We start from the raw sequence: 10000 nt of genomic DNA on the forward strand, positions 1-10000 counted from the left end.
CCTAACGAGGCCTGTAAAGAAACACTTCCTGTCCAGTGAAGTGAATGCGAACGGAAGCCAAACCCGGAAGATGTGATCACAGATCCTCCTGGGTCTCCACCCCCCTCCAGAACCATGAGATCCACCAGCCCTAAAACCCATCATCCCTCAAACCCTCCATCCACAGCCTCCCTGGTACTTTACTGAGAAGCTGAAAGGAGGATGCGGTCACAAGCCCTCCTGGGTCTCCCATCTCTCCGTCTACCAAAACTACAATTCTCCAAAACCCTGACATGGCCAGTGCCTCCACCTTTCAAACTGTTTGGCCCCCACCTCCCAGCTTCCTTAGATTAGAGTAAAAAAAAAATAACATGAGGACCTTTCAAGCCTGCTAAGTCAGACTGACAATATTGATCTCAATCCACCTGCCCCCCAACCCATACATCTTCATTTGGACAGCTACAGACCACATTCTGACTGTTGTGTAGCAAAGCCGATCAAAAAAAAGGTTTCAACACACACATCAGCCAGGAGTAGTAACAACAGCCAACTGCCATTACCCAACAGCCCTCCTCAGTTCCAGTGATGGGTTTGGTCAAGGCAACAGGATGAAGGAAAACAGACACAACTGGGCTGAACCCCCTGAAACGATATCTCAGTCCCACTGGGACATCGCCTGTTGACGTCTTAAAGACTAAAAAGCTCCTCACCAGTCAGGCAGCCTAAACACAATACCAGGCGAGACCATCTCAGACCTTCTCAGACGGCAGAGGGGTTCATCACATTTCCAGTCTCCTCAGGCATCTGGCAAAGGTCAAGGTCACGGTCGGTCTCGAAAACAGATTAACGGGTGGAGCTGAACTGAGCTGAGCTGAGAAGAGATGACAGACAAGACCTTCTCTCAGATCGGAGTCGGCAGAGGACAGTAATATGTGAAGAAGGATCCCCATCCATAATTATCTTACGGGTGCTTGATCTGTGACCCAGAAAGAGTCCCCTGGGGGGTTGGGCAAGGCTGGGGAGCCATGAAGATGTCAATGTCAATGTCAATGCTACAACATCTTGAGATGGTCTCCACACATACGTATGTGCTACGTAGGCTACATAACTGTTTATGACAAACAGATGAGTGTGTGCCATTGAGCTGCAGATGAAGGCCATGCCATTTCACTGGCGCGTTTCTCAGCTGATAAATGATGATGGTGAAAGAACTGTCTCTTAAGAATACAATTTTCAGTTATTTTGTTTTATTGTATTGGTCATATTTTTTTCTGTTTGACACTCAATAGATACAATGTACTTAAGATTGTTTAAGCATGATGGCCAGGAAATGAGAGAAAAATTAACTCTGATGTCCTCATACATTCCCTTATGTGCTCAATATATTTCCCAATTTGCCAGTTTAGGCAATGCGTTTTCCAGTAACAATAACGGGTGTGTCTTTCCTCACATTGGGAAGTTTTATGTGTAATTCCCAAAGCTCCCTTTGGCTCAGAAGTAAAGGCAGGACCTACATCCAAGAGAGCTGGGGATTAGTAAAGAGGAATCTGACCTCCAAAACTCCATAAACCGACTCCCTAACAACAGAAAAAAACCCATCAAATTGTATCATTCTTCATGACAATGTTATCTGGAAAGCAGCGTTACAATCGTTGTAAAATATCCTGTCTCAATCACAGGGGGTTTATTATGAAGGTTGGGAGGAATGCAATAACGTCACCAGCTGACTGAAACAAACTGTCGACACCGAACAGCCGCTGGAGAAGTGAGCTCAATAAAACATTTAATTGTGAAATTTGAATTTAACTAGCTCCTGTCTATCCACCCAAACATGTGATTGGATTTTACACATGTTGAAGACGGTCTGCCTGTGGTTTGTAGGTTCTTTCCCCTTTTATTACAGAAGAAAATGTTGTCAAACATGTGTAGTCGATTTAATACTTATTTCTTGTTGATTGAGTTGGTTTCTCTGTACAGTTCAGTACTAGCTGTTTGTAGGTCTCTCTATTAAGACATTATAAGCTTTCTTGCTGGTTGTCATTAGTAAAGCTGGATTGGGCCTCACAGCAGGGCATCATTTAGAAGAGCGTTCAGTTAAACTTTTGAGTGCTCTTAAGATAATACAGATAAGAGCGATGGTAAGATTTGAAATGGTTTGTGAACACAGGCTCTCATCACACAGCACTGCAGTATAAGTGGCCTGAAGCGATTGGGGTTTTGAGGTTTGTAGCCCAAGACATGGTGGGTGGCATACCTCTGTTTTAAATATAATATCCATTTCCATTGCACAATCCCGACAGTATGACCGAAGCCATTGTCCTCCAGGTCCCTGGCCTTGGATTGATTTGATGTTCTTTCTTAAACATACAAATCCATAGACATTTCAATTTCAATGTCTTATCCTGGGTGAGTTCCGCTCAATATGAATAAACCTACGATTAAAATCCATGCTGCATTACAGTTTAACTATTTTTTTCAATCTGAAATAGTCCTAATAATCCCTTAATTGCACCCAATTATGGTTATGGTTGTACACCTGGTGTATGCAGTCTGCTTCTTAATCACCCGAAAATCAGATGTGTTGGTCTGGCTCATGAGTCCGGATGGAGCTACTCGTAAATGTGAATTAGCTTGACCTTTGACTCAAACCAACCTCCCTCCCCCTCCCCCTCCCCCACACCTCAACTCTCCGTGCATATCTGTAACGGTGACTCTTTTTATCATCTTTTTTTCAGTCATCACAAGCGGCAGAAGAATCGCCGACAAGCGGCCGTAAAGGGTGTGTTTGAGTGCCGGCGCAGCTCTCCCATCATCATTGCCATCAGTGGCGGCCAGGAGAGTAATGAGTCCAGTGGAGCGATTCAGAGCCGCACAGCGCATTAGTATTCTAATGGGCAGATGTGGGGGAATCCATGTTAGACCATCCATCCATCCTGAGCAACTGCAGACTGCCGTAGCGACGCAGAACACAAACGGAGAGGCAGACCTTTCTGACTCTCTCTCTCTCTCTCTCTCTCTCTCTCTCTCTCTGTCTGTCTTTATGTCTCTCTCTCTCTCTCTGTCTTTTCTCTCTCTCTCTCTGTCTTTATGTCTCTCTGACTATCGCTCTCTCTATATGTGTACATACTACGTATATCTCTTTCTACGTTTATTTCTGTCTCCCCTCTCTGTCTCTTTCTTTCTCTTCCACCTCTCGGCAAATATTTGCACATTAGTAGTAGGAACTGTTTGCTGGTTGTTATGGTGAGAACATGGCACACATAGTAGCCGACACAGGCTCACAACCAAAATGGAATAATCCAAGGTGAAGTGAGTGTGAAGCTGCTAGTCTAAGGCAGATGAGGGGTGTCTGTCTGTTGTTGTCCACCTCTGCGTGAAACCCTTCTCCCTCTATTTACATGCCAAACGCTCATACTGGAAGACATACTCAATTCCTGGCTGCCTCTGCTAAACCCAGATTAGATTTTTTTTTTGTGCCACAATGACCTCTTCACAAGCCTCAGGGAGTTCTTGTGTGGATTTGATATGGCAAACGGCAAACATAATGGAAATTTCCCCCAGCACCCCCTTTATGTCAAAGGTTTTGGACAGCTACTGTGGAGTTCACTACACTACTGAACTGCTGTATGCTTTGGCTTTGTCAGTGCTGTTTCCATTTGAGCAGTTTGGCCGTGAGATGAGACCGTCATGATAAAGAGCCTTTAGTCTCTGGGTAGGAAGCCATAACACCTTACAGTGTCCTGCCTGAAAGATACTGTAGGTGCGTACAGTTTAGTGTCAAGTTTATTATATCTTGTACTGTACTGTGCTGTACAGTATCTGTGGCAGAATTATGTCTGAATCACAAGATAGGCATGCTAAAATAGATAGACAAACAGAAACATTGGTAGATGTGTCATCCAATACGACAGTCATCTATAAATCATTTTGACTTCTTTGAAATTTGAAAGCAGACTACAGTATATATGACTGCCTACACTGTAAAATATTCTGCAGCTGTCATGCAAACTGTGGCGCCTCTGTAGCACATTTTGGGGGTCAAACGCTGTCAAAGCCACAGAAGGACTTCACTTGTAGAGTTAAACAACATGTCTTGTTTAATCTGCTCTGTTTTTATGCTTTTATTTGTGTGAAGCACACTGAGCTGCCTGTGTACGAAATGCCCCATACAAATAGACCTGACTTGACTTGACTTGACTTGTCATGTAACGGGAAGGGACTGTGCTCTGTAGAGCGAAAACAGCGTGTATCGGGGGAAAAGACTGTGCTATCCTGAGACACACTTCCCAATAAAAATGCCCAATAAACACTCAGGACAAATATGGTGGTAGGAAAGGAGACGGTGTGTGTGTGTGAGTGTGTGTGTGTGTGTGTGTGTGTGTGTGTGTGAGTGTGTGTGCGTGTGTGAGTGTGTGTGTGTGTGTGTGTGTGTGTGTGTGTGTGTGTGTGTGTGTGTGTGTGTGTGTGTGTGTGGGCCCCGTCCCTCTATGAGTCCCTTCACTCCCTAAAGAGTAGTTCATTAATGCAGGACAGCACTGTTTGACAGCAGGGACAGACTTCCAACAGCACACCACACGCAAACATTTGCTATTGCTGTGTGTGTGTGTGTGTGTGTGTGTGTGTGTGTGTGTGTGTGTGTGTGTGTGTGTGTGTGTGTGTGTGTGTGTGTGTGTGTGTGTGTGTGTGTGTGTGTGTGTGTGTTTGCGTGTGTGTGTGCGTGTGTGTGTTTTTGCATGTGTGTGTGTGTGTGTTTGAGACATCATTGACAGTTAGGAGTTATTTTGTGTTGCTTCACTTTCACTTGTTTAACTTATTAAATCTACATAAAAATCTATGAAAAGCCTTCAGTAAATACCTGCAAAAAGGTCCCGTGCCATCGGAGAAGAAGCAGACGCCCCCGTTGTAGCAGTAGTTGGGCAGCTGGTCGCAGGGGGACTTGCTGCAGTTGCCGTTGCGGCACTCTGAACCTCCTCCACCACCACCGCTGGCTCCGTCTCCACCAGCCCCAGGAGGAGGACGCGGCGCGGGGAAGTCATCAGCTCCAATACCGCCTCCAAACCCAAACCCTCCAGCGCCAGCCCCGCTGGTGAGGGGGCCATCTGGGGCCAGCAGGCCAGGGATGGGGATGCGTGGTCGGAAGGCGCGAGGCGGTGCAGTGGTGGTGGTGGTGGCGTCAGCGTCGTCGTACATGTCGGTGGTGGTGGTGTCCACGTACTCTTCGGAGGGCGAGGGGGAGATGTTGTCGTCGTAGGGGGTGAGGTAGTCGTAGTTGTCGGGCATGGTCCAGGAGGTGGGGTCCCGGCCCTGGAGCTCGTGGGCCGACGGGGCGGGCGTCTCCAGGCCGCGGGGGTTGCCACGGGACTCGTCGGAGTCCATGAAGTCCACGGTGAGGACGTCGGAGTTGGACATGCGCACCATGGGCGACTGGGTGGTGGTGGGCGCAAACTCCCGGTCCAGGTCGAAGACGGTGGTCTCCTGCTCCTCCTGCTTGCCCAGGTTGTGCCAGGGCGCGTCGGTGTACACCGCCTTCTCAGCATCCAGCACCTCCTCCTCGTCTTCCTCCTGCTGCTGGGAGTTGCGGGTCTCGTGGGGCAGCAGGCTGTCCGTCTCTGCCGAGTCTGGGCTGAGGGCTTGGCGTCCTCCGCCTCCTCCTCCGATGGTGGCTCCGGTCTCGTCCTCGCTGGCGGAGACGACGGACGGGAAGGCGCCGTCTCCAGCTCCCATCATGCCACTGCCCGCGTCCTCGCCGCCCCTCGGCTTGCGTCCGGCCCGCAGGCTCTCGGCGTCGGCCACCTTGGTGAGGTCGGCCATGTTCTCACCCTCGCCCTCACCCTCACCCACGACAGGAAGTGAGGTCACGTTCGCAGCAGTGGTGTCCGTTGGCTCGGTCACATTGGCCCCTGTAGACAGACAGAGAGGAAGATTTGGGCCGTTAATCGCACAGTCTTATCTTACATAATCTCTCCTATCCAGCGTCTCGCTAAGCGGAGTTTAAAGTGAAGCTTAGCTCCATCCCCCCTGCTCAACGCGACACAACAGCCAGCCGGTACTTATCTCACTTCAATATAGTGGCATATTGACAACTGCATGCGGAAAAGGAGGCATCCGCCTCGTGTACAAAAACAATGTAAGTAGTAATGATTGTGTGTCAAGTACAACGTTCTTACATGTGAAACAACACCAGAATATTAGAAACACGCTCTGTTACGGAACTGACCTCAACCCAAACCAGATTCATCGATTCATAAGAAAGTAAGGGGTTCATGTGTGGTAAGTACACTCGTGTTGGGTATTTGTATTAGATGGAAATACCTTTTTGGTGGAAGCAGTTCTGTAGCATATGGAACACATGTTTCATAAAACAGAAACTGTTTTCCCAACTAACGGAAAAAAAAGAATAATCATTCTTCTTCCCATTTCTTTACAAAGCAGCTTTGCCAAGACCCTGGATTAAGGGTAATAAAAATTCTACTATTTTGGGATGGAATAGAGCACAGATTATGGATTAAGGCTGGGAACTAGGACCCCCAGAGTAGCCCAAATGGAGAAAGATAGAGATAGAGAGGGGGAAGAGAAAGAGAGAGAGAGCGGAAGGGGGAAAGAGACTACGAGCCTAGAGGACAGGGAGGGAGGAGACAGAGAGAGAGAGAGAGAGAGAGAGAGAGAGAGAGAGAGAGAGAGAGAGAGAGAGAGAGAGAGATAGAGAGAGAGAGAACATGGTCCTTTAGCCAATCTCAATTCAGCAAACCAACCTTCTTCAACCTCAAAAGAGGGCCTCAAAGACTTCCCCCATCAATAACAGTTTACTAACGGCAGGGCACTGTTAAAAAGCCATACTCAGGGAATTAATTCCTACACTAATAACTCTTCGTCCAAAGGCCCCTGTGACAGCAGTGAAAGTCAGAACAGTGGAAGGGAAGGGGGGAAATAAACCGAAAATTACTCGGTGATAAATCTACATCTAAGGGCCGGGGTTGCATATGCTATGCTTATCCTCCTCCTCCCAGAAAGACGACGGTACTTATTTTTCTAGCGGTTACACTGCCATCAGAAAAAAAGGCTTTTTAAAATGAGGGTCGAACGCAGGTTAATCCTTGGGCTCCTTGGGCTCGGGCCCAGACCTGGCCTGGGTCCGGCCCTGGACAGGGCTCTTGTGTTTATGCAGTGATCCTCTGGAAAACACATTATCGGGGGAACCCGAAGCCCCGATTCCAGCTAGAGAAACGTGTGGAGAAACCACACACACACACGACCGTCACACTTCATGTTTCATACGCCAAGAGAAGGAGAGAAGGGGAGAGAGAGAACAAGAAGTAAACAAACCAGCGAAAGGCCAGTAAAAAGAACTCCCACTAACTCAAAACACACACACACACACACACACACACACACACACACACACACACACACACACGCACGCACGCACGCACACACGCACGCACGCACGCACGCACGCACGCACACACGCCCACACACACACACACACACACACACACACACACACACACACACACACACACACACACACACACACACACACACACACACACACACTTCACACTACAGGAGTGGAAAAAAAGAATGAGCCACTACAAAAAAAAAAGATCTTGTTTGTGAAATAGTCAAATTGTCTTTTTTTCTGCTATCCTCTCTCTCACAGGGAACTCCCCAGTGTTCTCAGCTGACAGTTTCCTCGCTAATGACGGACATCAGGAGAGCACAACGCTGCTGCGCGCCTTTGGGTGCCTTCAAACAGCCAGCGCAGCACAGCGCAGAGCAGCCATCAGATCTCACTTTCCATTCCAGCGAGTAAGTACTGTAAACAAGATGAAAGCATCGTCCCCAGCGCATCCAGAAGGAGAGAGGGAGGGAGAAGACAGAGAGAGAGAGAGAGAGAGAGAGAGAGAGAGAGAGAGAGAGACAGAGACAGAGAGAGAGAGAGAGAGAGAGAGAGAGACAGAGACAGAGACAGACCAACGCAGAGAGTCAGAGACATAGAGACAGACAGACAGAGAGACAGACTGACAGAGAGACAGACAGACAGACCGAACGACAGAAAGGAAGAAAGACAGACACTCAAACAGAGAAGGAAAAAGAGGGAGGGGAGGAAAACAAGTTTTCTTTCTGTATTGAACAACTATCTATAGTGGATTTCCACAGAAGAAAGACATCTTGACTCTGGCTCTCATTAGCATGTCCGGAACAGCACTGCACAGTCAAAGTGACAGATCTGTTAGCGCGCCACACTCACTACACTAACCAGTGTGTATCGTGTGTGCTGCAGCTAAAGGCCTGAATGGAACACATCAGGCATCACCACATGAGCCAAACGATGGCCGGACTAAGGCCAGATCAGGGTCAAAATAGGGACCAATTAACCCACCACATCTGTGCCAGATCTGAGCCAAGCAAGGGCCAACACACAGCCAGAGTCCAAGTCTAGTCTAGTCTGCAAGTGGCCTGGAAGGAACACATCAGGGCCCAAACCATAGAGACGGACAAGTGCCAGATCCGGTTTACAAACAGGTCCAAATCAGCGACGTCATCTGTACCAGATTAACCCTTTCATGCAGAACCTCTCTTATGACCTCGCCTAATTGTCTTTATCTGTTACTTAAGATTCTTGGCAATGTCATTGCAATGTTATTATGATGTAGTTAAGGATTAAATAATGAATAGGATCGCCAGCAATCTACAGCCGAGCAAGGGCCACAATACAGTCAGATGTGCGTCCTAATATCAGGCCAGATCAGCCAAGAGTCAGCTCTGCTTGTGGGCAGGCAGGGCTCTGGGACAGGAGGGGTAGGGTGTAGGGAATAAGGGGTAGGGTGCAGGGGGGCCGGTATGGGGGGGTGCGGGGGGGCTGAGTGGAAACACTGAGCTCGGCTTATTGGCACCATTCCCCTTAGTGTGGAAACAGCTTCTCATGAGTCATCCCAGAGAAGCGGCCCAACTGTGGAGAAATGCAGGGCTCTCCCCTACTCTGGTCTCCCCTCTCTCCAACTCCGCTCTCCCCTCTTCCCTGCTTTTCCTGCTCCCCCCTCCCCTGCTCTCCCCTACTCTGCTCTCGCCTCCCCCCTACTCTGCTCTTCCCTACTCTGCTCTCCCCTACTCAGCTCTCCCCTCTCCCTGACTCAGCTCTCCCCTCTCCCCGACTCTGCTCTTCCCTACTCTGCTCTCCCCTCTCCCCTGCTCTGTTCTGCTCTTCCATGCTTCTGTTATGCCTTCTCTTGTCTCTTCTCATGTCTTCTCCTTTCTACTCCTCTTCTGGATTGGGCAGCCGTGGCCTAATGGTTAAGGAGATGGGTTTTAGATCAGAGGGTTGCAGGTTCAAATCCCACCCTTCCACTCCCTACCACACTCCATGGCCGAGGTGCCCTTGAGCAATGCACCCAACCCCATACTGCCTCATCATAATGTAATGTAATGTCATCTTCTCCCTTCTCTCTGCTCATCTCCTCATCTCCTCTTCTCTTCTCCACTGTGTCCTCTTGTCCCTTTTCTGCTTCTCTCCTCTCCAATCCTCTCTTCTTCTCCCCCCTTCTCTGTTTCTCTCCACTGCACTTTTCTCCTTTTAAATCCATTGTTCTCCTCTCTTCCCTTTTTGATGCTCTCCTCCTGTGCTCTGCCTTCGGTCCTCTACTGTTTTCTCCCTTCTCCTCTGTTCTCATCCCTTCTCTGCCCCTCTCCCCTCCTCCCATCTCCCCCTCTCCTCTCCTCCCCTCCCCTCCCCTCCCCTCTCCTCCCCTCCCCTCCCCTCCCCTCTCCTCTCCTCTACTGCACTTTCCTACCATCTCCTCTGTCTCTTATCCTCTCCTCTCCTCTCCTTTCCTCTCCTCCCCTCTCCTCTCCTCTCCTCTCCTCTCATCTGCACATTATACACTCTCATGTATCTCTAACACATGTCACAGCTGGCTGACACCGGGTAAGATTGCTGTTTGGATATTCAAATTGACTCAGATTGACACAATTTCAATTGTTTGGGCAAAACAGTGATTGCCTTTTTTGTTGCTTTGCATGT

The 10000-nt window shown here is 48.8% G+C and overlaps 1 protein-coding gene across 5 annotated transcripts in view; it reads right to left on the bottom strand.

The window, feature by feature from the left end:
• cspg5a (chondroitin sulfate proteoglycan 5a) overlaps positions 1–10000 on the bottom strand; it is a 71220-nt gene that overhangs the window by 49540 nt on the left and 11680 nt on the right. For all 5 annotated transcript variants that reach the window (XM_063199576.1, XM_063199579.1, XM_063199577.1 and 2 more), the window contains exon 2: positions 4835–5879. In XM_063199576.1, the coding sequence (XP_063055646.1) occupies positions 4835–5879 (1045 nt within the window). The remainder of the gene's footprint in view (positions 1–4834; positions 5880–10000) is intronic.

This window comes from Engraulis encrasicolus, chromosome 5 (assembly GCF_034702125.1).
Source record: "Engraulis encrasicolus isolate BLACKSEA-1 chromosome 5, IST_EnEncr_1.0, whole genome shotgun sequence".
NCBI classification, from domain to species: domain Eukaryota; kingdom Metazoa; phylum Chordata; class Actinopteri; order Clupeiformes; family Engraulidae; genus Engraulis; species Engraulis encrasicolus.